At 36.0% G+C, this 27,512-nt stretch overlaps 1 protein-coding gene across 1 annotated transcript; it reads left to right on the top strand.

Moving 5' to 3' along the window:
* The first annotated feature begins 8,778 nt into the window (after window positions 1-8,778).
* Window positions 8,779-27,512, top strand: LOC149788441 (translation machinery-associated protein 7 homolog). The gene is made up of 4 exons (XM_089974427.1): window positions 8,779-8,897; window positions 17,027-17,082; window positions 18,724-18,811; window positions 26,921-27,512. The coding sequence occupies exons 1-4, from the start codon at window positions 8,882-8,884 to the stop codon at window positions 26,953-26,955; spliced, it is 195 nt and encodes a 64-aa protein (XP_089830553.1). The 5' UTR covers window positions 8,779-8,881; the 3' UTR covers window positions 26,956-27,512.

Below are 27,512 nucleotides of genomic sequence, written 5' to 3'. Positions count from 1 at the left end.
ACGGGAACATTTTTGAAATGCCAAAGTAATACCAATAGTCGAATTCTGCCCGTTTATCTAAGTCCGACTGTTCCCTAATACCAATTGTCTGTAAGCCACATATTGTAATTATTGTCACCGTAATCCTAAATTCTCCTACCCTATATGGTATTAGGACTGTGAGTGCAAAGTGTACATAATTTATTGGAAAATACGATTAAAAATACAAGATCTAGGTGTCCCATACAAAATGTGCGGTCATTGTCGGATACATTTGAGATAGTTTTTTTCGAACGGTGGACTGGTCGTATTTGTTTCGTATACCAGTGATATCAAAATGAGTTTTCAGGCCTAAATGAAGGCCATAATGTACGAGTTAATTTGATCGGTAACCATGAAAAGTGCTGTCAGACCTCTAATGGCAGGACCTGGAATTGGCTAAGATGTTCTGGTGGCATGAACTTCTTCTTTGTTCGCCTATTACTGGTGCTTGAGGCAATGATGCTTATCATCACCTCATCTTCCCATTTTGTCCGGTATTGGATGGGCAGGGCCTGGATGCTGAACGCTTTAATTATCTCGTTGACAATAGCTGTAATTAGAGGAAGTGGACAATGGCAATATTTCTCCCCTAGTGAGCTAATATCCCCGGCATTGTGGATGAAATTAGTTTCCTCCCTCTTTGTCAACTGGCTCTGTCTTCTCTGCTTTTTGGAAGTCTCCAGAACAGACTTTAGGTCCTCTGGGTGTTGCTGAGCTGTCAATCTATTTTCCATTAGGACGCCCATCCCTCACTCCTCACCTGATAGCAAAGGTATTCCACCATCTGTGCCTTTTGTTTGCCAGTGACAGTCAGCTGCTGTTGATTCATAGCCGCTGATTTTCTAATTGTGTAGGGGGCGTTTCCTTTTCTCTGCTTCCAGGTTCAGTGGTCTTAGAAGCAGCAGTTCTTGTTGTTGTAGTTGTAGTTGTTGCTGCTGTTGTTGTTGCTGTTGATGATGCTGTATATGTCGCTGCTCTCTGTGGTTAATCCCATGTTTCTTCCGGAACCATTTTGGTCTCCTCTTTTTTCTTCTCTATCTCTTACTTTGTTCCTCTATCCCTTGATGAGTAGTAGGTTAGAGGGGGGCAAAACGCCCCATTTAACAACTGTTGGTAATTTATGGCATGATTTACATGATTGCGTTCGCATTTGGACAATTTATTTACAGTTTGCTTTACGTCTAACATAATGGAATGATGTTTGGTTACAACGAAGAAACTGTTTACGAGAAAAATGAAAAATGGTAAAACTTTATAAAGGGGCATTTTGCCCCTATGGTGGGGCAACAAGCCCCCTCCAGGGCATTTTGCCCCACAATGCATTCGACATCTGTCAAAGTCTGTAAAACTACAGGGATACTATTGAACTGTTAAATCAAGTATTATTCCTATATATACACATTTTATATATGGCAAATATGCTAAAACTACATACTGCTGCATAATTCAAATTAGCACAGCAATGCGTATAAGCAGGTAGCTACAACAATGCTCAAATCTAAATAGTCCCTAATTTCCATAATTAATGAAGAAAAAGACAAAGCCCAAAAGTCGTGAATGCTCCTGGAAAATTCTTTATTATTCACACTTAGCACAGAAAATTTGCATATTGAGGGTGGTGCAACATGATTCATGGCACCACCTTGAACTTTTCTTGCACTGCGACCAGGAATCTTCTATTAAGGGATCATCACTTCCTCCATACTCAAATTTGCAGTTTCCACAAATGTTGTCTTTATTATATGTTGTGTTTGCTGACAAGGCAAGATCACGTTTAGCAACTGACTTTGGACACGAAGCCTTTTTTCCCTTTTCATGGTCCTCTATACAAGTTGTCTTCATAGCCTTAGATGGTTTTCTACCTATCTTTTTGTCCTCTCTACATGTCTGCTTCTTTTTCGTCTGCATTTCTTTCTGTTTTGAAACTTTGGTTTCATTCCGTTTACTCCCACTTGCCTATACAGTCCTATAACATTTGCCTTTTGTATTTGTTATCATCTTTCTTTGCTTTTCAATAAGCATATATTTATATAGTGATGATGTTAAGTTTATGGCTGATTCTGCCTTTCGCTTTCTTGTGCGCTGACCGTTTATTCTAAGCTTGGCGAATGTTTAAGCAATATGTTCATAAATGCCGAATCGTCTGCACTTTTACATTCGTTATCAGATACCGCCAAGGTAACACATTCCGTTCTTCCAGCAAGAATAGCTTCGTCAAACATTTTCCGATTGCCTGTCTCCTCGACGGTGATGGCAGAGTGATGTGTTTGTTGATTATCATGTGACTGAGTATAAATTGTTTGGCCTGTCTCTGGATTACCCGACCCATCCACAGTGGCTGTAGAACTACCAGTTAACAGAAATTCAACCGTTTTGTTTGGTTCAGTCAATGTTTTGGCATTGTCAGAAAAGATCATAACCTTACTAATCCTTCGTGGATTTCACAAAAGAAGTGAAATGGTCCAGCCATTCCAAGAAAATATGACTCACTGTCCACCCACTTGGGCTACACAAACCTAGTGATCCGGCTGGTGCGCCATTCATCAGTGATGGAACCATTCGTTTACGTGGGTAGATAAATGCTGGCGATGCAAAGGTACCGGCCGCATTCATGGCACATATTACAGTAATAGTTTGAGCACGTTCACCGCTTGTAACGTTACCAAGCGATCTAACACCTTTTGATGCAATGATGTTTACTGGCTTGTGGACAGTACTAAGGCCCGTTTCATCCATGTTCCATATTCTGAGACCATCAGCAAGTGTTGCGTCAAGAGATTCCTTATATACGTGGTAAAAATTAACTAACTGTGACCGGTTAAAGCCCATGGCTCTGATGACACTGGTTGCCTCTGGAGTTCTGATGGCTAGATTTGGATGTCTTTTCATAAAGCCTTTCAGCCAATCAATACCTACTGCATTGCCTTGAAATGGATGGTTTTTTAATATTCAGATGAACCGCTAAGTCGTATGCCAAACGGACTTCGTCAATTGTGGTAAGTCAAAATAATGCCTTTTCCATGGACTGGATGTGCTCAACTAGAAGTGACTCATAAACAGGCTTGAAAACAGTAGTCTTACTTTTCAGTTTTGACACTCCAGATTGAGAAACCTTCAAATCTCTATGTCTACTCAAAGTTTTAGTTGGAATTCCATAATGCCTGGCAGCAGCTTTCAGTGAAATTCCAGAATTAATTGTTTCAAGAGCCGCTTTTAGAGCTAGTGTCCCATAATTTCCTCTATCAGCTTTCCTTCTGTAAGTTCGCACCATCTGAAAAAAGTATAGAATAATTTTAGGCATATGAACGGTTAGTTAAAAAGTGTACAACATTTAAACAGTTATGGGGCAACACGCCCCCTGTAGGGGGCGTTTTGCCCCTATCGTACAGTATTGACAATTTAATAATAGGCGGAATTAACAATTGCTGAGAATCATGAAATATTATACATAATGCATCTCTATACTATGTTGTTTAAAAACATACATACCCTGTTTTCTTTAGGTAGTTTCAGTCAAAAATACTGCAAAAAAATGGATTGAACATTTTTACAGGAAGATGACAAAAAGTAATATTCTTGCATAAAAAAGATGCGTGCGGCTGCATCCAACAATGGCCGCCATTCACAAGGCCTGTGTAACCTGGGCAATCTTGCTGAATAAAGACCAGGCCATTTTCTAGTTCAGGGTTGTCAGGATAGCTTGGGGCGTTTTACCCCACGGAGGCATTTTGCCCCCCTCTACCCTACTCACTGATAATACTGGGGCTGTTGGTATTGATCTTTGAAGTGGGATTTGAGGTCTAATAGAATGAAATTCGGGTGGGGGGCAAGATGTCGGCTGGATCTACGTATGTTATGTTTTACTTCCTCTGTTGAATCGTCATTCTTCCCCCCTCTTCCGTTCAAATCATCTCTCTTGTATTTTGTTTGTCCCAAATCAGGAGAAGGGTTTTTTCTTCTTCATGAGCTCTAAAGCTCCAACCCAAAGTGACCGTGAGGCTTACGCCCTTCAGTGCGCTTATTGCATGAGCGGGAATCATCTCCGTCGCTAATTCCATTTTTGCATTTACTCTGCTGCTTGCTCTATTCTTTGCCAACTTTGACAAGACTGACTGATCATATATTATGGTCGTGTATGGCCATTATGCCTAGCACGACTCGTTAATGCCAGAATAGCTGGCGTCTTAGTTAATCGTATGAGTATGTGAGCCACTACCCGCCACTTTAATATGTGTACCTCACACTTCCTAATTGTAATGTCTGAACTCTGCAAAGGAGGGAAATGGGGCAGGAGAGCCGCTTCGACTCCACAAGGAGTCATTTCCTGATCCTTGGTTTTATTATTTATTGTTTGGATCCCCTGTCCAAAAAGGAAATTGTGTCGTCTTGTCGCCAATTTGGTATATGTGTATATTTGTACTATTATGGTTAGTAATTAGTGTAAATTTAGGAAGGAAACATTGTTGACGACGTAAGCTCGAACTTCCTTACATTTTTTGATGAAGAAGCTAATCTTTTACACACATTATTGGATTCCAAGGAGCTGTGTAGGAACTGCGGGTCAGGAGGTCATGAAATTTCCAGGTACTTATTGCTTCTGTTTCTCTAAGATAATAATAAGCAGCGGTTTCACAATGGACTTTTGCTTTGAAAAGAAGTCAAGTAAGTCGTTGAAGTAAGTAAGAAGTCAAGCAAATCTGTTTCAAGAGAGTTTTGATGTGTTACATTAACAGGGGTGTCGAATGGTCCCTCAAGTCTTTACAGCACATGTCCAATATTGTATGTTTTAGGATGAGTATCCAGCTTCTTTCAGATAATCATTCAACTTTTCTTCCTTAATCATCATTATATATTTGTCCTTTTGTGTTTGACTATGATAATCTTTTTGACATCCATGACAGTATTCTTTGGTTCGGAGTGTGATTCATTCAGCCAAGTACTGAGAAAACATGAAACTAAGTGCTGTTGTTGTTCTGGCTATCTTGATACTACTATTTGTTACTCTTCTTCTGCAGTTTGAGGTGGTGGCAGTGATTGTTGCAGTTCTTGTTATGGATGAAAAATATCACCCACTTGTATGCATGTTGCTTCCTATTGCATGTTTTCAATAGTCCAGGATTACTTCTCTCAGACTGTCGGTTTCAAGGGTAGTATCGAATTCTGCATACAAGATCACGTTGACTGTTCTTTAGGGAAAGTACGAACTGATGTTCCACATGGAGGTGACATGATTTTAAAGGGTAGAAATAACCCTTGTTACGAGTCTATGCTCTTAAAATAAGTAACAGAAAAGAGTGAAAGACAACTAGCTTTGTAAAATTTAATAAATAATTGATTTCCTTAGAATACTAAGTGAAAATGAGAAAAAAGAACTTACGGTATTGCGAATTAAATCCCAAAATAATCCAAGAATTACAGACACAAGTCGTAGTAATTGAAAGTCCTGAGTAAAATTCAGTACAAGTCCGGAAGAAATCCAAAAACTGAATTCGATGACGTGTATGTTATGGCTTATACAGTGTTGATGTGTCAACGGTCTTTAGTTGAATCACAGTAGTATAATTCCAGGTTTGTCTTCAGTATAAATTCCAGTGAATTTCTTTAGCCAAGAATTTTATCAGAACACTTTTGTATTTCCAGAGAAAATAATCACTTGAAAAAAAATTTGAAAGTGCTAGATGTTAAAGCACGAATGATTAAGTTCTCACAGTCACAAGATTATATAGTTCTCTACTTGATCTCAGTTCAGAATTAGCATTTTCTGAAGAAAAATAAAATCTAATGGAAAATAACCTTCTAGAATGATCCTGATGTTTACAAACAATAAATGGATTATGCATAATTTACTTGGAGACTCCAAAACTTTGACCCAATTAATCATATTTACTTCTTATATTAATAAAGATCCAAAATATGAAGCCCATACACAGAGAGAATAATTTCGTTATGTATTAGTTGTTTACATAAATTGAAATTTAAAAAAATGAAATAAGTTTTAAAAAACCTAACGAACAAACAATTAAATTAAACATACATAACACCCTCTTCACTTATGCCGTCATGTTGAATTTTAAATGGACAACATGTAAATTTTAAACTTGCTGATAGGTTTCACATGATGAGTCTATCTGACTGGAAGGGTGAGACTGTAATGTTGACTCTGTCTGGCGGCAAATGCAACACTGCAACATTATGGGTCTGTCTGGATAAGGGGGTTCGAAACACTATCAACATATTGTGGCTGGTGGTATGGATAAAGGGGTTCGTAACACTATCAACATATTGGTTTTTCAGTAAAAACGAAAGATCTCGATGTAGTCGATCAGACATACTGCTCACTGTCCTTTTCTGGATTCAACTCAATTCAATAAAAATCGATGTCTCTGCATTCAATATATACAATGCCTTGTTTTAATATATCTAATGAAAATTAAACAAATATAAAGAAGGAACTCTTGTATGCGTGTGATCAGAGAGATTAACTCCAACATTTACAGAAGTATTGAGATTATGAAAGACGGTGAACTATATCATATATGTTGCCTGAAAACAGAAACGACCATGCAAAAATTGCGACCATGTTACTAAAAAATCTCCCGTTTGATTCGAAAATCCAGCAAAGCGACAATGTTTGGGACCCCTTTCGACAGATTAGAAATTATTAATTAATGTATGAAGTGAATACGTTTTGCGCAATTTTATATCCTTGATTCTTTTTGTTTTAAAAATCCGTAGAGGATATGAACAAATTGGAGGGTGTGCGAATGCTATAGTCGCACATGATGGATTCGTCATACTACTTACGAGAGAGAGAGAGAGAGAGAGAGATAATTGAAGTCTAGTCTTATTTTACAGCTTTACAGCGTCGTGAACCTTGCAAATATGCTAATGATTCATGTTTGGTATTCGTACTTGGAAAGGAAGGCACAAGCCCAAGTCCTTGTTCTTCATATGTTTATGAATATGCGAGCTGGATTAATGAAAAAATGTCTGACAGTTTCTTTTGCGAACATTCCTCTCTCTCTCTCTCTCTCTCTCGCACAAGATCCTATCTAACGTGTAAGATTCACAGCTTCGATGTCGTATATGCCAATATATATATATATATATATATATATATATATATATATATATATATATATATATATATATATATATAAAGAAAATTAAACAAGGCAGTCGTAATGCAAGAATGAAATTCTGTGACTGCAGAGTTGTTTAAAAAATAATCTAAAAATTAAAGTACACTTCCTGGTATATTTTGGTATGATGCTGCAATACCAGCGATGAATTCTTCTACAGCTAGAATATTCTGGTTGTGTTTTAAATCTACCGAATACATGCTTGTGTTCTTTAATTGCGCGCGCGCGCGCGTGTGTGTGTGTGGTATTGTCTCCATCCTGTTTTGTCTCTTCTTCTTTCACTCCACTGGTAAACGTGTCTGGATGATAATTTTGCTTGAGAGAGAGAGAGAGAGAGAGAGAGAGAGAGAGAGAGTTTTAAATTTAATTGGCTTCTAATTGTGTTTATTCATTCGCGTTGATCGATAATGCAGTCTACAGGAGCAATGTCTCAGAATGAGTACCAACTATTTTGGTCAGTAAAGATTCAGAGACACTTACGCGCTATTATTTTTCCTCTCAAATTCAGTTCATAGAGAGGACAGTAGAAACATTAGATGCATTTGAGCACCAACATTCTGCTGAAGAAACTAATAAACACCTGATTATTTGATTACATTTATTGTAAATTAAGTTAAATCAAGTACACAATAACAATAATACGAATTGAAATACTTGCACAATACAGAAATCTATTAATATTGATTATCTAAAATGGCAATGAACAAATATAAATACTGTATTTAAAGAAATATCGTTATCGATGTCAGCTCAGTTAAATATAATTGAGTTCTCACGTGTAAAAATGCCGATAAATTAACCTTGTCACACGTTTATACAAATATTTCACTCCAATAATAACCCGTGGTCTATGCTGTTAGCGTTTGGTGTCCAGACTGTATTTTAAGTTTTCTTTCATTCACGCTTCTTTGTCTCTGTACAGGCGCATTTTTACATTTACTCTTAGTGGTAATTATGTCTTCGATCCGTCGGCTGAAGTTTCTTATTTTAGATTCACTTCTGACAAATTTCAGAATCTGAAGTAATGTGTCAGCATTACCCCACCCCCAACACAATTACTTATTCAGTGGTAGTGAGAGGCCTCTCTCAAGGTCATTGTACAGGAAGAAACGGTCTCTACTCGGGCGAATATATTCGAGTCTCAGCTGAATGCTAGAATCCTTAATTTTTTTAAATTTATATAATTTTTATGTAAAAGAATTCAATTGCGGATAAATTATATCACCATATCTATCTTAGTGTAATTTAAGTTATATATCGACGCCATCCTTTACTGTAAAGGTTTCAGTTGCAAACAAAACCCCAATTTCACTCATAAATGCATACAATTTAAATCGTCTTTGCGCTTTTATTGCATTATCTAAGCAAAGCAAAAATCGGTTTGAAAAGAGATAACATCTTCGTTTTATATATGTATTACACAATTGTTCCGATAATTGCTTTTGTTCTGATAATTATCTTTATTCTGGTTAATGTAGTGACTGTTTTACAGCCACCACCACCCCCCCCCCCCCCCGAAAAAAGGAAAGTAAACGATGTTACGTAGTGCAGTTAATAAACACTCCGGTATTTATTAGGTTCTGCCTTCTGATATTATCATTATCTGTGCGTTTGTCCTCATTTATACAACTAAACCGGAAATTGAGCATGCGCGCTAGGTCAAACCAGTCGACGGCGGATTTTGAAAAGAAGAACGCACAGTTCATATTTTCTCCAAAATGTCTGGAAGAGAAGGTGAATAATATTCACGTTTGCTCTTTGATTATCATCATTTGGCGCAGAAAGGGTTTTTTAAAGTAAAAAAAACCAAATGGGTCATTTTTTCAGTTAAATTACTTTTTTGTGACCGTGTGATTGCGTATGAAGATCACGGCCAATCCTATTTTTGCGGTACATTATCACGGGAACTCGTATTGTTGCTTACACTTTACCTGTCACACATGTACTATATAATAACTGCAAGGGAGGATACTATGTCTTACTAACCAAATAAAGTCCTTGTATGGCGTCTTCCGATGTCGGTTGACATCGGAACGATTTAAAGTTTCAGGAATATCTCCTAGCCCAACAATGTAAGACATGGCACATGTTGCCTTGTTGGTTTTGTTTAAGTGCTATGCCTTACTAACCAAATAACGGCCGTGTATAGCGTGTCCCGATGTCGTAGTAAAAGTTTCAGGAATATCTCATATTTGGCAACATATATTAACATTCTTCCACTAATTTATATGTAATTAATATACTACTGTGCTGTCATTTTCATGTTCCGTTGACATACATTTAAATTTGTTGCAAAGCGACGGTAGTCGAGGTATGTCGAAGTATGTTTAAGTAAGTTCATTTGGCAGATGTTTCTTGAAGGAAATGAAACGTACTTTACAGTTCCAATAGGCATAATATATTTTTATTTGTTTTGTTAAAGAATAATATTTTAACTTAACCCAATTTTGGCATTCCTGACTCTCATTGCTTTCCAGTCAACTAAAATGTAGGCCAACGAAACTTTAAAACAGGTCCTTTCTTTTGTGAGAATTTGAGTTTATTAGAGAAATGACATCAGAGTAAGTAAAGTCTGACTAAAACATTAGTAAGACATACCACTTAAACAAAAACAACATGTGCTATGTCTTACATTGTAGGACTACCCACATGGATACTCTTCACAAATTGATACATATTTGATATACTTAATGTGTATTTTTTTTTATCCTGGTGGAATCAAAACCTCACACTAGCAAGTGGATGCATTTTCATGTTGACACACATTTGAATTTGTTGAAATGTGACGCTAGTCGAGGTATGCTGAAGCATAGTCCTTATCACCCCATTTTTGATATTTGACATTTATTTTGGGGTATAGGGTCAGAGTCCATTCCCTATCAAAAAGTTGGAATTTGCTGACACCGTTTGATGTCGGCATGGAGTAGGTGCTTACTAGCCAGCCCAGCAAACTTGAACGACCTATCATCAAAATATATCTGCATGAAATTGTTAGGAATATGATTTGTTTTCATGGCAATGACTGCGCCTGCTTTATATGCAAGTGAAGTCCTGCTGAATGGAATAATGTCCTCATTGGTTAAGAGAAAATGAAGTTCTGCATTTATTTATAACTTATTTTCAGTGGGCCAGTCAGAAGTCAGTATTCCATTCAGCGTGTTGTTCTTGCATATTAAGCGGGCCGATCATGCCATGTCGAGCAGTAGTGTGGAAAATGGTCTGCTAGTAGCGGAAATATGGGATCAATTTCTCCGAGATGGACATTAAAAGTTGCATTTCATGGAATTAAGTGGGTCCACATGTTACTTCAGACTGAAACTTATGCCCAACATAACAGGGTTATCAGGACCCCATTATGGATCACTGCCATCTCACCTCTGTCTGCATGGGTTCGAGTCTAGGATTCTGCAATGTGGGTATGTGAGAAAGTTTGCCAGTAGCTTCTCATGGGTCAATGGTTCTTCTCTGGGTTTTCCCAGCTTCTTCCTCTACAATTAATACTGGCCACCATGTGTAGTCTATCGTGTGCTGAAAAATGGCATTAAACTCCACACCAACAACATCAGGGTTATCGACTTAACAGAGTTTGAGACAAGCAGGGAAATATTAGTATAACAAAGAAGGATTTTTTCGGAACCAGACCAAAATGCTTGTCACCCCTGGGTTCTTGAGATTAGTGAGGTTGAGATAAGTGGGTTTCACTGTAAATTCAGATTCTTATACAAGTAAATAAACCTGTTTACAACTTTCATTTGTCTACATTTCATTTAGCTGGAAAGCGATGGATGCCCAGAGTGGGTTAACCTGAATTATTATTCTTTAACAAAACAAATAAAAATGTATTATGTCTATAGTGCCTATTAGAACAGTAAGCAATGTTTCGTTTCGTTAAGAAAAATGTGCCAAAATGAACCTACTTGAACAAACTTTAGCATACCTCGACTACCGTTGCATTTCAATAAATTCAAATGTATGTCACTGAAACATGAAAATACATCAATTTTCTAGTGTCCGATTTTGATTCCACCACGATAAAGACAGCACATTAAGTACATTCATTACACACAGATTTGTTGAAGAGTATTGATGTGGGCTGCCAAGTATGTGAGCTATACAGCCAACAGGAAAATTGCTGTGCAAGGCCGTTATTTGGGCAGTAAGACATAGCATTAAAACATAAATAACATGTTATACATCTTATGTTGTATACCTAGAGCAGCTGGGTGAGATTCATACTTGGCACTTTTTTTTTGGGTGATTTATCAGCATATGTCTGAAAGTCTCAAGATACAGATCCTTAAACAAATCAGGCGTGCTTTAATATCAGTATCGAGGAATTTCACTCTAGAAACACAAGTAAAATAGCATTTATGTGTCTCGTACAGAATATTCTTTTGACTTGCCCACCGTGTTAGTTCATCTAAGAACTAAGGACATTGCATTCTTTGGAAACAGATCATAGAAAATATGGCATGCTTTGAATAACATGTGGAGTATCCAAATATGGTATAGCATGTTTTATTTGGAAAGCAGTTCCTCACGTTACCTTTAATGGTGGTCAAAGTACAGTTAGTTTAAACATACCAATGTATTTTCCCTTATATAGGCTTGATAACTTTATCGTTAGCAAAACTTTTTGAAGTGAGTGGTGGCACAGTACAGCTTGGCATAATCATAGCTGCCAACCGTCACGAATTTGGCGTGAATTTCACGACTTTTTCAGCGATTTACGGATTCATGTCGCAAGCCAGAAATTCATGAATTCTCCAATTTTCAATTATTTTAAATCTTTAATAAAATAACCGATTTCCTGTTAAGCGCTAGTTGTGATATTGCAGTTGCCGATATGGTCCGGTACTGCTGGCTGCGATATTAGTAGATCTACAGCCGATTAGTACAGTTGGCCCAGTGGCAAGCATTTTAGCCTATTTTAATCTATATGTATAAGGTAGTTTTACAAATGCTTTTGAGAAAAACTGGGTTCTAACCGGAATTTTGCTCCACGCATGTGTCACTAACACTGATATGATTTACCGTTCAGCATCACATGTAAGATCTTGAAAATGTCTTCACCACCAAGGATAAAGAAATGTATTGCTCAAAATGTGAAGTTTAATTTGGAATACATAAAAAATTGGCCGAGCATTCTGCCATTAAACATTGATATTCATCATGCTTTTTGCACTCAGTGTGTCATCACAGAGATGATGTGCGGAAGCACATTGGTTGCAAAAAACACATAGAAGTTGGGAAAATTAAAATTCACAGGTTTCAGCTCTGGAATATTTTAAGCCATCGGCGGAAGACCTGCAAGCTACCAACGCTTAAGCATTATTTGTGAGTTTTCTTGTTGAACACAATCTACCTTTATCAGCTGAAGACCATGCTAAACATTTGTTCTGACCAATGTTCCCAGACTCGAAAATTGCTTCCATATTTTTCTGTGGAAGAAACAAAAGTGCTGCAGCTCATGTGCATTCCTCACAGCAACAGTGACAGTTAAAGATTATTTTCTTTAGTGAGGAAAAATAAGACAGACTTTAGGGCCTCCTTTACTGCAGAAAATTTGTCAGAAATTTTAGTCAACAAGATCAACCATCAGGCAAGAAGTCTGAACTGTTTAAAAAACAAATTTACGATCAAGTTTCATGTCTTGATAAATAAATATTTCTGCATATATGTAGTGTTTTAGTTTTATATTGCGATCTTGATATAGTGTAGTATTGACGGATGGAGTTATTGTCATGGTATTTTTCACTAATTCATGTCCAAATTCACGACTTTTTATCCCTATTTTCACCAATTGTGAGCCTGAAAGGTTGGCAGCTATGCATAATTCGTGTTGGAGCACCCACTTTTTATTCAGTGAGATTATTGGGTCACTTGCTTATAATTAATAAACCTTTTCTGAACAAGCATTTAAATGCAGATGATAAGCATAATCCCTCTTGTATTGATCTCCTGTATTGAATAGTTTAAAATGCTATCTTGTTTGGTAATAATCCATGTCAGAACAGAACACTAGTGCTACAGTGTAAGACATTGACCCTGATAATTGTGTTTTGACAGTTGAGCTCCTACTTCCTAAATAATGGTGCTGTGTAGCATGTTATTATGTAAACTAACATAGAATTAAGTCACATTTTCGGGAATATCTCACACTTGACAGCCCATATTGACACTTTTCTACAAATAAAAGTCACAGTGTTTTATTTGGACTTTAGTTACTCATATTTTTTCTAATAAATTTAGATTCTTACACAAGCAAATGGATGTGTTACAAGTTCTATTGGCCTACATTTCAATCATCTGGAATGTGATGGAGGCTGGGAATGCCGAAATTGGTTAAAAGGATGATAACTATCTTGAACAAAATGAAGCTATGTAAACACTTTCTATGACATTAATTAATTTTTATTTGTTTCATTCAAGAAACATACTTCAGCTTAATCAGATTTCCCAACTTCTAGCTGCCAACAAAATTAAATATCATGTTAAAGGCATGGACAATTGTTGTGGTTTTAACATCACAAATAATGACAATTATAATGATTATCAACTGCCTTTATTTTTCATTTGTTTATTAAAAGGCTAAATATTTAACAATGAATGAGTATTACTATTAGCAGTTGGTTGACATTGATGACACAACAGTTCAGTCATAGTGTTTTAATTTATTGCAAGAAAAGGAAAGTATTGTTATTGGGATGGCTAGGGAAGCAGTCTAGGACTGCTTTCTTACCTTGTTTCTAGTCCTGGATGTATGCATATGCTAAACACATTTTCATATGCAATGTTATTTTGGCCTTATGAGGTCAAAGGACCACAGCAGAAACTAAATATAGTGAATTTTAACCAATAGGAGAACATGGATGACATTGTAATTACAGTCACATGTCAAAACAGATAATCAGCTGCACTTAAACAATTACATTTTGTATTTTCTAAAACTTCACCAGAAAATGATAGATGAGACCATTTCCCCCAGAGTTTTTGAAACAGCCTTCATTAATGTACACAAGAATACATGCACATGTCTTCATACCACGGTTTTCATCTGTTTTTAGCAACAGGTGTCTTCATACCATTGTGTTTATCTTTTCAAATGATAGTAGTCAGTGATGTTTTGTACAAGTAACTTAAAAACTACGTGACTTTATCATAATGGGTTAATTCATTATATGAATCTCTTGACTGTTACTGTATTGGTGAAGTTTTGGAGAGTAAAAAAAACTCTAACGAATTGCTTGTTCTAGTGGCAGTTGATTAACTATTTATACCTACATTTAATTAACAATAATTTAGGTTCTCCTATCATTTAGAATAAAAAATACATTCATAATGACCAAGAAGGGTACATAACCCAAAGTAAGATGGCCATATTTGGATGTCAGAGATCTCAGAAACGCTTAATTACGCGTACAGTGTATTTGGACACCAATTTTTTATCTGGGACGCAGAAAATCACTGAGGCGGGAGTCCTCTGTACGCATGTAATAGGCGTGTGGCAAAATTTATAGACTTGCCAGTCCTGCTTCAGCCACCTGCTTTGTGGGAAAATGTGTTGATCAGCTAGCTGTGCTGATATTTAGACTGACAGAATTCAGTGACCACCATTATAAGAGTACATCAAAAAAGAACATGATGCAATAGCTGGGTGGCAAGTTCAAAGGCTTTGACTGGCGGCCGGGGTCGGAAAATGTACTGATATTTACAGTGATTGAATTCAGAGTCAGAAAGACCCAGAGATGTACATGTGGTCATTTATAAAAGTACATCAAATAAACAACTTTAGCTTCTGTTATTGTGTTCATTTCTGAATGTATCAGAATAAGTAGTGCACGTGACCTCAGAATCAATAAATTTTGATAAGTATTTTGGGGTTAAACGGCAAACTTACGCAGATTGTAACGAGATTCAGAAGAGTGTTAAAGCTGCTAGAATTGATAGTTCGGATAGGACAGTAGCTGAGTGTAAGAAAGTGTGATTCCTAGCTTAGTGTTTGGAATAAGTCCTTACTTGGATTGAAATAATTCAGTATCACTCTGATGGATCAACAAGAGCTATTTAAGAGGTACATTGACTGACCATAGTTTCTTTAAAAATGCCCCTCGCCTTAGCCAGGTTAGTTCTAGTGTTGTAGCAAAATGTATTCAACAATACATCAGTAGCTAGACCTAGTTTTGATATCAATTACGTTGACAAACAAATACTTGCCCATTCACAAGCATATGTTTTGATAGCTGATTGACCATTAACCCTTTTCCGAGTAAGGTAGCAACTATCAGTTTCCTGCATGATAACCTTTAATGATAAAACATACAAACATGTATTTTAAGATCAGAATCGGTAATCTGGATATATATATTAACTGCCTCTTGTACACTATTTCGTGATAAAATTAGTTTGAAACTGTAAGTGAACCAGTAGGCCTAATAACGGGAAATAATGGCGGACTTTGCCAAGTCTGGGATGTACCAGTTTATTAGATTGTCTTTTTTTGTAAATCATTGGGCAGATATTTTCAGAAAAATATACAAATCATTGAAAGCAAAGCCATGGTATTATTTTATTAAAGATTTAACTTTAAAATGCAAATTATGTAGGTCAGAAATGTATGGGACAATTTTGTGTTGTGGGATTCGCGAGATGCGCTTTAAGGTCTATGCTATTTCCGACTTGACACGTATTTGTGAAAATACTGGGAAAAAAACAGTAAATCAGATACTATTTAACCACTGCCTAATATTACTACAAGGACATAGACAAATAAATAAACCATAAATTTGCAATCCTGTCAATGGCCTGTTGTCATGAAGCTATATTATATTAAAGTGAGTGATTACATTATGAAAACCTCTCCATCTAAAAATAGATGGACTCACATCTGTGTTGATTCTTTAGGAAAGAAGGGACTGCAACTTTTGATGGTGGGACTCCTATTTTTACTGAAATGGGAGTCCTGGACTCCTAGTTTTAAAATCCTAGCGAGACCTCTGGATGTGTATCAGAGTATTTCCTGTTGAAGATACTTGCACATTCAATTGCATGCAAAGGCTGCAGTATGCTGCACCATGGGGTACAACACTAGCTACTTGACTGGGTTGAGTGAGCATCTTAAAAATGATAAAATACTATCACTCAGTGCATATTAAAAAATAACAGGATCAAGTCATTGTTGCTTTCCTAATAGAAGGCAGAGATGAAAGTTTTAGGCAGCTTGAATTAGTAGCATTACATCTGAAGACGTCAACAGTCAACCCTGATACTTGTGATGGGAAGGAGCAATGTTTTACTGTCAGGAAGAAAATAACAAGTGGTTACCATGGGTATTTGATAAAATATCACCCATGTACAACTCTTTTTAAAAGATGGGTTGTTCCATAAACTTAACTGTATTAGTTGCATAACCCAAATGATAATCTTTTGGCTGGTCATTTGCTATGGACACAAGAAACAGAAGAAATTCATTGCTTTTGTGTGGTTGTGACTTGGGGGGAAAATCTAAAGGACTTCAGACTTTCCTAACAACATAAATGTTACTGACCTTATCACAGGCAGTAGATAACAATGTGCATATAAAAGATGCGATCTAGTTTAAAGTCTTTTTGTTACATTCAGGCAGTTCTGTGTTGTGAAGTCTTAAGCCTTCCAGCTAAAGGTAAAATTTTCAAGAATATATAACATACTTGGTAGCCCGTATTGACCTTGTTGTACAGCTTAAAGTGTAATTTTATTTTGTGGGACAATACTTACTCTATCTTTTCATGGCGCAATCGAGTAGTAGTGCTTTCAAAATCCATTTATGTGGAATTGTCCCCATAGTTGTGCATCATTTTGTTGATTTTGTTTTCTCATTGCAGGTGGCAAAAAGAAGCCTCTTAAAGCTGCAAAGAAGGAGCAGCAAGAGATGGACGAGGTATATAAGATAAAAATAATCACACCCATGCACACAAGATGTTTTGATGTGATATTTTAGTTTTCTTTGGGACAGAGTGAAGCTACCCAATTTACATAGGACTAAAAAGAAACAGCATACAGCTGCCAGGACAAGTTTTTAATTCTTGAAGATATTTGAAATGTTTTCCACATCTCCATGCAAATACTATAATATTTTTCCATTTCAAGTGAACTGCTTGGATGATATTGTTCCAGCGTGATGGATTTGGAATCAAAACACCTTAAATGGTTGAAATATTAAAATTGATCCAATTTTATACACAGTTACTCTGGTATCTGAAACCAACCAAACTAAAGCAGAAGCTGATTCAGTCAACTAAAAGTTGAAGTGCGCTAGTCTTTAACTGCAAGCAACATGCCCTGGTCACGTGGGTTAAGATGATCTGGGATTAACATCAGCCAGACTGTGCTCCAAGTTGCATGTCTAGAACATGTTACTGATTTGGAGAACAAGCTCATTCCATACCAGATTGACCAAAATCCAAAATTCTTCCCATTTAACCAGGACTGACTTCCATTAATTACGCATGCTAGTGATTAGATGAAAGAGGACTTCATAATTTGCAAACATTTCCAAGAGTCATTTGCTTCTGATGGTACTACATAGAGTATGCTGATTTTCAGCACTGTGCTTGCATGGAATAAGGGCAAAAACACGCAGAGATTTATGGATCAAAGCATTGAGAAACATAAATGAGATCTGGCACAAACACAGTTATAATGTCTATATTGATCACATAAATTGTTCATTATGCTTGGTGATAGCCCACTTGGTCAAGCCACCCATTAGAACCACTTCTGTTATGAGGGCAAAAATTTAGCATTTTGTGATTTATGTAAAGTTTGAGCCTTGGGAACAACTGAACAGTGAACTTGATTCAGATGAGACTAATTTGTTGCAATCTTGTGTAGGTATAATTTTTTTAATAAAATCATATTTTGTGTTAGTGATGGATGGCCAGGTAGTAGAGCTACCTTAAATTGGTGGGGCAGGGTAAAACTGTCTAATGAACAAGGGCCAAATTTAGGGGTGTATATCTCTTCAAATGTCTGAGATATTGAAATTCTGAGTTCAGATTCAGATTCTCTAGGTCACAAATATGCAGTATAATAAATTTCTCTATAATAAAAGAGGGTTACCAGCATTTGAAAACCATCCATTGTAAACAAATTTATAAGTGAAAAAGCTGTGCTGTCCCTCCCTATTACAGTTAGCCATAACTTTGTAAGTAGTTGGAATTTTTACTGAAATTTTGCATGCATCCCTCACTCACATAAGTGTACACCTAGAACAATTTAATGGAGATAGGAGATGGTCACCTGGAGATCTCGGGGTTATTTCCATGTGCTTTAATAATGATATTTTGTAAATTTCAACAAGCACTTTTTTTATTGCACAAAATGTGGCAGAAGAATAAAGACCAAAAGCATGCAGTGGTCCTTTTCTATTAATAATTCATAATCCTGCTGCTGTGTAAAAGTCACATATATTTATGATAACTATTTAATAATTTCAGAGCTCTGTGGCTTCTCCATCATAAGAGGTACATGTCTAAGTATGCAGGCACAGTCTGATTACCAGTGCTCTTATGTTTTTCAGGAGGATCTTGCTTTCAAGCAGAAGCAGAAAGAGGAAAAGAAAGCTTTGGAGGAGGCCAAAGCCAAAGCTGCACAAAAAGGACCCTTGGGTAAATACCAACAGTTAGTTGAATTTTGTGGGTATACATACAGTAGTCCCCCTCTTATAAGGCCACCCCTATTGCTGCAGGGAAGTGGCCTTATAATGAGGGTGGCCTTTCTACAGGGGGATGACAAATGCGAATAGTAAATACATATGAAGAAAGTCACAAGTACATTTAATTCTAAAACATTTAATATTTTCATTAAAAAATCACGTGATATAAATGTAAAACAAACTGTTTCATCATTTTCAAAAGACTGTTATGAATAACCATTGATATAGTTTTAAAACTGTCTTCATAATTATGTTACAAATCACATCATCTGTCACTTTGTTGGTAACAGTCTAAAATACAAACCAGTCTTGTCACAATTAAAAATATCCTTGCTGTCATATCCCCTGCATATCTCGTTTAGTCTTTTGTTCCAATCTTCGACAACTTCATTATTAACATCAGCTGATTCTCCCCTAAGGACAGAACACTTAATATTGTGTCGCACTTGAAATCTGTGCAACCAACCGTTACTTGCGGTAAAGTCGTCATATCCCAATTCAACTGACAAAATTGTTGCTTTTTTTTTTGTCATTCAAATCAGGATACAAACATCTCATGGCTGAAACAATCTTCCTTTCTCCATTCATTCATACTTCCCACTTCTGCAGAATTGTTTCCTTATCTTTCACGATATTATTTATCTGAGTCTTTCCGACATTAGTTTTCTGCAAGAATCATCGAAACCCCCCTTCTTGGTCAGTTGAATTGATTTCACTTTCTCTTCTGAACTGAGAATTTTTCTTTTCCTCGATGACATGTTGATCTTTTTGCAGTAAGTTATTCATGTTGCCAACTACAGTACTGATAAAACAACTTTTTATACATCTAAACAAATTGCAGCGTGTTTATAAAGGAAGTGATCTTGTCATGTGATTCGTTAGTTGCAGTCTGGTACCCTATTGTTTATATACATTTCTTTACACTAAGTGAGAGAAGCCAAAACGGCTTCGATATGTACCATTAACATCACGCAGATTTGACCTCGCGTCTGTTTTGATTTGTAATTTTGACAATTATTGTCAGTAGTAATAGTCACTAATTATCAAAGTGAACAAGCTCAACATCTTACTAAGGGAAGCCATAAAGGCTATCAATCCATTTTCCCACTGACTTGTGTATTGTACATCGATACTGCCACTTCTCAGCTGTTACTACTGTTCAATAATTGTAATCTTAACAATTATCAGAGTGACTAAACCGGACATCTTATGACACACAGCAGTAAGGCTAATTGGATTTCATGTACCTACCCTTTTGTATGGATTAAAATTTGAGTCTTTCTCTGCTTTATGCAATAAATGTGGCTTCTTGTTAGGCGTAAATGATATAATATTAACCTTAGTGGTACATGTACTTTAGTCAACACTTCTTTCAGTAACGAAAACCTGACATCGGGAAACAGAAGTCGGATTACTTAACACGTTATGAATAAAATACTGGTTCTAGATACATATTAAAATAAAATGCGGCCGCTTGTGATGGGTAAATTTTATATTATTGCATTAATATGCTGGCCGCTGGTCACATTATCCGGGTGGCCTTTTGTGAGGGGTACTTTTGAACACAAACTTGTCGGTGCCAACAGATTCTGGCCGTAAGGAATGGGTGGCTGCTGGTCGGGGGGGTCGTTCAAGAGGGGACTACTGTATGTGTCATTTTCCTTAGTACTTAAATTCATTGTTTGCAGAACGAGTTCATTTCCGTTGTTGGACCGTTCCGGTGGCCTAGTGGTTAGAGCGTCTGCCTCGGATGCAAGAGGTTGTGGCTTCGAGCCCCAGCAGAGTCATACCAAAGACTTACAAAAATGGTAATAACAGCTGCCTCGCTTGGCGCTCAGCATTAAGAGGTTAGTGTTAGGACTGGTCAGCCTGGTGTCAGTATAATGTGACTGGGTGGGACATCATGATACATGTCTGCGGCATGATGCCCCAGTGCTAGACATCACTATAAACTGCATCACAGCAGACATCATAGTGATATGACTGAAAAATTGTTAAATCTGTGTTAAAAATCCAAATCACATTACTAACATTTCCATTGTTCAATGAAGCATTCAATTTGTGGGTTTTAGCAACCATTAAATCCACATAGCTGGTGCCCTTTGAAAATACTAAAAATAAGGTAGTTTTCCACATAATCCTTTTGACAAATTCCAGAGCAGATTTTGGGTAATTTTCATTATCAGCATACTGGGGTGGATGTCTTGGAAGGTGTATGGATTTAATTTTTGCAGATGGCTATTGATTTCTTAATAAATATGAAGTATTCAGTAAATATTGTCACCATCGGACATGGTCCACTGTCATTTTTAATTCAAAAAATAAATTTTGTCGTAAAAATGTGTAAAATCCTTCTGTAAAAGTGCAGAAGTTCCAATCTTGCAGCAGTTGGGAAACATTGCAAAATATCAGGGCATACTTTTTCTTGGGATAATGTCAGTGTGCTCAGTAGAGAGAATAATACCCTCAGGAGAAAAATAAGGGAAGCTATTGAGATCTTGGAGGGGAAGCTGGTTTTGAACCATGATTTCAGATTTGAACTTCAACCTTGTACAGAAAGATTTTGTCATGTGATCAACATTTAGTCATATGACTCCAGGCCAGAAGTCATTCCTCAGATGAAGACTTGTGAAAAGGGCAAAAGATCAGGAGTCAAAAAAGCTGTTTTGCTACAGAAAGGTATCTAACTTCAACTAAGTGCATTGTAAGTTGAGTTGTTCACACCTATTACCAAATGCTGTGGAACTGATTGTTGAACAGTCTTAAAATTCCATCGTTTGTTTTATTTCATTGTTAATATTTTTCAACAATTGAGCTTTTCAAAATGGAGTGTATACATATTTGCTACATGTACAAAATGTTAGTTTTGTATAGTTTTCATTTGGAATGGACAATTTTTTCCAGACTAAGCCACCATTTTGAAGCATCCTTCCATGAGTGAAAGTTGGAGAAATGGAAATGAACGCATTCAGGATAAAATCAATAAAATTCACACATGAATACACAAGTAATGTTGGTACAGTGGATGATTAAAGAGGCTGTTTTAATTTAGCATGTACTCACCAAAAATTACCACATTAAGACATATATTCAGTGGTCTCTCTCATGAACGGCCCCCCCGACCAGCAGCCACCCACTCTTTGCAGATAGAATCTCTTGGCACCGATTAGTTTGTTTTCAAAAGTACCCCTCAAGAAAGGCCATCCATCTGACAAGGTCAGCAGCCAACATATTAGTGCACAAATGTAAAACTTACCCCACACAAGCGGCCACATTTTATACCGTATATACTCGCATATAACCAAATAATTTAGGAAAAAATAAAGGCCTGGAAGACGGGGGGTCAGCTTATCAGCGGTCCAATGTCTAAACTTGACAGTTTTTAGTTTTTGTTGTTGACTACTGTAATGGCTGTAAATCTTGGGACACGAAGCAGTAATTTTGTCCATGTCCTAAGACAAGGGCATGTAAAAAAAACTTAAAATTTTAGTGACCTGACAATTATTAAACTGTTACACGGTACTGTGATTAATTTTGTTATTATTTTGCATGTGCATATTTTCTGATTTCTCCAACATGAAGTTAATTAAAGGTAAATACAGACTTCATAATTCGCGGGACGGTTCAGTTTACCAGGGAGACCATGCTGAAAAATAATGAACAGTACTTGCACAGTGCATAGCGTCACTTAAATCCTTACTTAGTCCCAAACATATTAAATGCAGATTTTGCTTTATTCATTGTTTCGACCAAATTGCATTCTTCCAGCTTACATTTTAGCTAGTCCTTAATAGCTGTTTCATTTACGTTGAATCACACACTCATGAGTTACTCATTTTAAATGATATAAGTGATCATACAAATTGAGGTAATATTTTTAGAAAGGTACGCCTGTTTAATTGTACAAGGCACGTAACCATCATAATTTACATGTTCGCGAAGAGTGGTAATAATAAAGGCTAAAATTCTCATATAGTTCAACTAAGATCATCATTAATCAATTTTATTTTTGTGTTTTAGCTGAACAAACATCATAATTTTCCACACAATGGAAAGCTTGATGTTTTGGCGCCTCTATGTTGATAGTCGGCAAATTTCATAAGTTTTGCAACAGAAATTCAGGCCAGTTAATCATTAAAACCCTGAAAGTGGCTTGTGATAACGGGGAATTTTGACCGGTAACTATACAAGTACATTGATGTGTGGTTGCCTTCTTTTCCTTAATACTAGCACAATTACTGTAGTTTTGTAAAACGGGGCAAAGGCATACCAAAATAGCCAGCCTCATAGTACTGTACATGTGGCAACTATTGTATATCCGACTATATTCCCTTATTGTAAAGTCATATAGCATTTAGTCATGATTATTATGAAAAAGTGTTTTGAAGACACATTTGCTGAGTTGTAAAGTTTTTCCATTCCTTTTATAATTTTAATGATGGTAATTATCACTGGTATATACAATATAAAAATGCCAGGTGTTTGCTCGTTTAAGTTTCTTTCGTGGGAATGGCGCTATAGGATATGAAGTTACAGCATTCGTAGTGATCATTCTTGGGACTGAAATTAATTGTGGACGATTTTATTGTTGTGGTTTACTTTTTTGTTCTGGTTTTTTTTTTTTTTTTGTATTATTGTAGAGGTAAAAGAAAATCATTATTTTCGTGAATAATGTTTAAACTTAACATTCTATTTAGTGAAGAAGCAAATTCTTTATAGAAAAGGAATTATTTTGTCACAACAATAATGCACAGGTGATACAACAGAACATGTGGGACTTTTCTTGTTTAGAAGAAATGAAAATCAAAGACACAATGTAATAATCTGGAGTTCTCAGCAGAAATCTGAAGATATTAAATGTAATCGGGAGGTAGGAATGGAGTGACCCCAAAAATCTGGAGGTTTTTTTCCCTCCGGTGTGAAAGTTGGCAGGTATGGTGTGTGGTCGCTTACATCAACTCAGCTTTTATGGTATTAGCATCGAATGGTATTGTTTTTTTTTTGTTCATTGTGTTGTCATACTGGGATTACATTTTAATGAGTTAGGTATTTACAATTTCAAAGCAAAGTAAAAATGTAATTACTGGTGTACTGATATATAATTTCCTATGCAATAATGCATAAACAAACAATAATCGAATCAAAAGTGAGAGGTAGTGTTACAGCAACTCGCGAATGCTAACTTGGTGTTATCGTTTGATCAAAATATACATAAATCTAAATTAGGCTGAAACAAAAAGAAAACTGAAAGTTTAATAAATTACTTTTAAAACAAGATTTTACCATTTCTTTTTAATAATCATGCATGCTAACCTCGAGATAAGTATACATGTAATTTAAAAAAATACTACTTTGCCTAAATAAATGCATTTAGAACTTACCTTGTGCATCTTGAGATGTCTCAGAGTTGTAGGTCAGCTTGTACGTGGGTCATGCACATTTTAGTGTTGATACCTGTTCAGGTGGGGAGGGTCGGCTTATACACAAACGGGCTTATATGCGAGTATATATGGTAATTAATATGTCCAGAAACTACATTTAGTTACGTTAAGGGAAGCAATCTGATTATCTTTCCCGATGACTGTTTCTAGATGTCAGGTTTTTGTTACTGAAAGAAGTGCTGGCTAAAGTACATGTACTACAAAGGTTATTATTATATCATTAATAGTGATATTTGCAGGAAATGGGGTCAGCGCTGTTTTGATAAAGCTTTGGCCTTCACACTCTTTTTGTTGTTTAATTGTCAATTACGACCGGACGTAATTGTCAAGATCATAACATGGTCAGAGTGAAAGATAGAAATGGGGTCAGCAGTGTTTTGATAGAGCTTTGGCCTCAACACAGTTTAGTTTTTTTTATTTTGACGATTACAACTGGATGTAATTGTCAAGATCATAACATAGATAAAAATGGGTCAGCACAGTTTTGATAGAGCTTTGGGCTTCATACAGTGGATTTTTTGTTTTAAATGGACAATTATGACCAGCGTAATTGTCAAGATCATAACATGGTCAGATAGGCTAAAAATAGATTTTGTGAATTAACACACCACACACACACACAAGGGTACCAAAGACCGAAAAATCACGTGACAGTACATGTATCACTTCCTTTATAAAAAGGTTTTTCATTTACGAAAGTTTTGGTTGCAAAATTAAATTGCAGTACTGTACAATTAGCGACATAAGAATAAATCATTACAAAACTTTAACATGTCATCACATAATTAAAGAAATAATACTTTAGAAGGAAAAGTAAAAGTTATTCAACTTGACTGTGGGGAGAGTTCACTTGCAAAAAGGTTTTATGTTGGCAAGATTCAAATAAACAAGATTGTAAAAGATAAGGAAAATATTCTGTAGCAGTGGGATAATGGAGTAAATGGAAAGAGAATTATTGTAAATATGAAACAACATATGTACCAAGATTTAAATAATGTTTTTTAATGGTTGTTTTGTGCATGCCAACAATATTCAACGCACATTTCATGCCTAAGAATAAGAACTATTACTTTATGTTACCTTGAAATAACTGTTTTAAGACAAGAACATTTTAATAATTATTGCTACTTTTAAATTAAGATATTAACTGATTTAAGTTACATGTAGCTTTCCTACTATATACACATATTTAAACCTGACAAATATAGTCCCCCACTGGAAAGGCCACCCGTTTTATAAGGCCACTTTCCCGGTGCAGAAGGGGTGGCCATATAAGATGGCGACCACTGTGTATTGATTTTATGGTAAACAAGTTCATGATCAGGTTCAGTATGAAACAGGCAAAGGAACTAGTTTTGGTAAAATACACACTTGTAGTGGCACCAAACTTTGAATTGGGCTTGCTGCTGTAGGAAGGAAATCACTCCAGCTCTTGGATTTTGTAGCTGAAGTTTCAGATCCTACCATTGGATTAGTGTTAAACCAAACTAGGCCCAAATAAAAATGGTTGATTTGCTTTGCCATCATCTGTCAGTAGTATTAGAAATTTATTTACTTACTGTGTAAGGAATTGTTCAATACCCAACAAATCATGTTTCTGCCCAAGTTCCGGGGCTAACAAAATGCTAGGCCAAACCTTAAAGTTTTAAAACAAGTCTAAAGAAAATAAGTATATATTACACATAATCAAGAAAATTGGACATGTCATATAAAATGCATTTTCTAGGCTTTAAATGTCTTTGATAACCAGGCAGGCTACGATTAAATTTTGAAATTTGTTGGACAGAGTCATTGTTCATGGGGATAAATAGTCATATTCAAGGCTACTGATACCTATTGGTTAATATCGTGTAAGTCCTGTCCTAGCATTTCTATACAGGACTATTATCAGCTGGATTTGTATTCATGCGACTTGTGCTAAGTAGCATTAACATTTTATATAGCAATTTTTACTGGTACATAATAGGAATATCCTAACCAGGGGTCAGCTTACTGAGTTTCTGCCGATCAACTCTGACCCCCATGATGAGATTTATCAGATGCAGGATTATAGGATTACCACTAAGTCTGTATTTAAAAAAAAAATTGAAGAAATTCATTCACACACACCGGACAATATATATTCATGACCTGTGTTTATTTCTTCGTTAATTCCTGCTTATATTCAGAAAATGTACTCACTTATCAATTAAGGGGGGGTGTGTGTGTGTATTTTATCCCCCTCCCCCTACAGTTTCAGTGATTATATAGACCCTGCATTGCCAAATAAATACAACTTATTATTTACTCATTTTTTGTATGTAAAAACTTGTTTAAATTCATAATAGTGGATAAATTGCAATCAGCTGCAATTGTAATTAATGTCCATTTTGTCTGAGTAGTTTTTTTCACACCAAGTGCACACATGCAATAGGTGTTCCCATCAGGATTTTCTTATGTGAGCACACTATATCGTAACTGTAAATTAATGAGGGAGATAGTGTTTCAAAGAATGTTATGCCTACATTTTATCGATATTAGCTTTGTTTATAGGCAAAAGTGGGTTACTTGTTAAGCCAGATATTTATACAGTTTATTGTAGATGCTTGAAATACTGAATACTGCATCCTCTATAATTTCAGTTGGAGGTGGCATTAAGAAATCGGGGAAGAAATGATATCAGCTGTGACTGTTCACTCCAGTGACATCATCAGGAATATTGAAGTGCAATTTTAGTTCACATTATTGCATAAAACGTTCATACATCCTTAAAGTATTTTTAGTGAATAAACTTGTAAAAGATGGTACTTGGTCATTGGTTGATTGCAGGTTTCACAAAACATGTAGTACTTTGTAGTTGGTGATAAAGCAATTTTATAACATGTCACTATGTCACATACATGTTGATGCTTGTCGGGAGAAATGTTACGGAACTAGTAAGTTCAGCATGTACGATGTATGATTTTTCTTTGGGTGTATTTCTTATTTTTAGTTTTAAATAGTACTGATACAAACATTTGTCTAATCTACCATGATTGTTTAATGTTTGCATGAACTTGTATAACAAGTGAAATTTGTCATGTAATCAGTTATGATCAAGGCAATGTTCAGTTTTTTGTTCCAAAGGATGAAGTGTTGTGTTTCCAATTCATTTTGGCAATTAAGTAATTTAAATTTTACTTCCATGTAAAACCATATAATTTTGAACTTGACAAATAAATGCATTATCATTGA

The sequence above is a fragment of the Sinohyriopsis cumingii genome, chromosome 11 (genome assembly GCF_028554795.1).
Source record: "Sinohyriopsis cumingii isolate HCF-2022 chromosome 11, ASM2855479v2, whole genome shotgun sequence".
NCBI lineage: Eukaryota > Metazoa > Mollusca > Bivalvia > Unionida > Unionidae > Sinohyriopsis > Sinohyriopsis cumingii.
The sequence above is the reverse complement of the archived record's forward strand: the minus strand, read 5'-3'. Positions and strand labels throughout refer to the sequence as shown.

Bases quoted from the DNA above. Each gene is read 5' to 3' on its own strand.
- LOC149788441 (XM_089974427.1), top strand. The intron at 17,083-18,723 runs GTATATAAGATA...TATGTTTTTCAG, and splicing joins AGCAGCAAGAGATGGACGAG to GAGGATCTTGCTTTCAAGCA. The intron at 18,812-26,920 runs GTAAATACCAAC...CTATAATTTCAG, and splicing joins TGCACAAAAAGGACCCTTGG to TTGGAGGTGGCATTAAGAAA.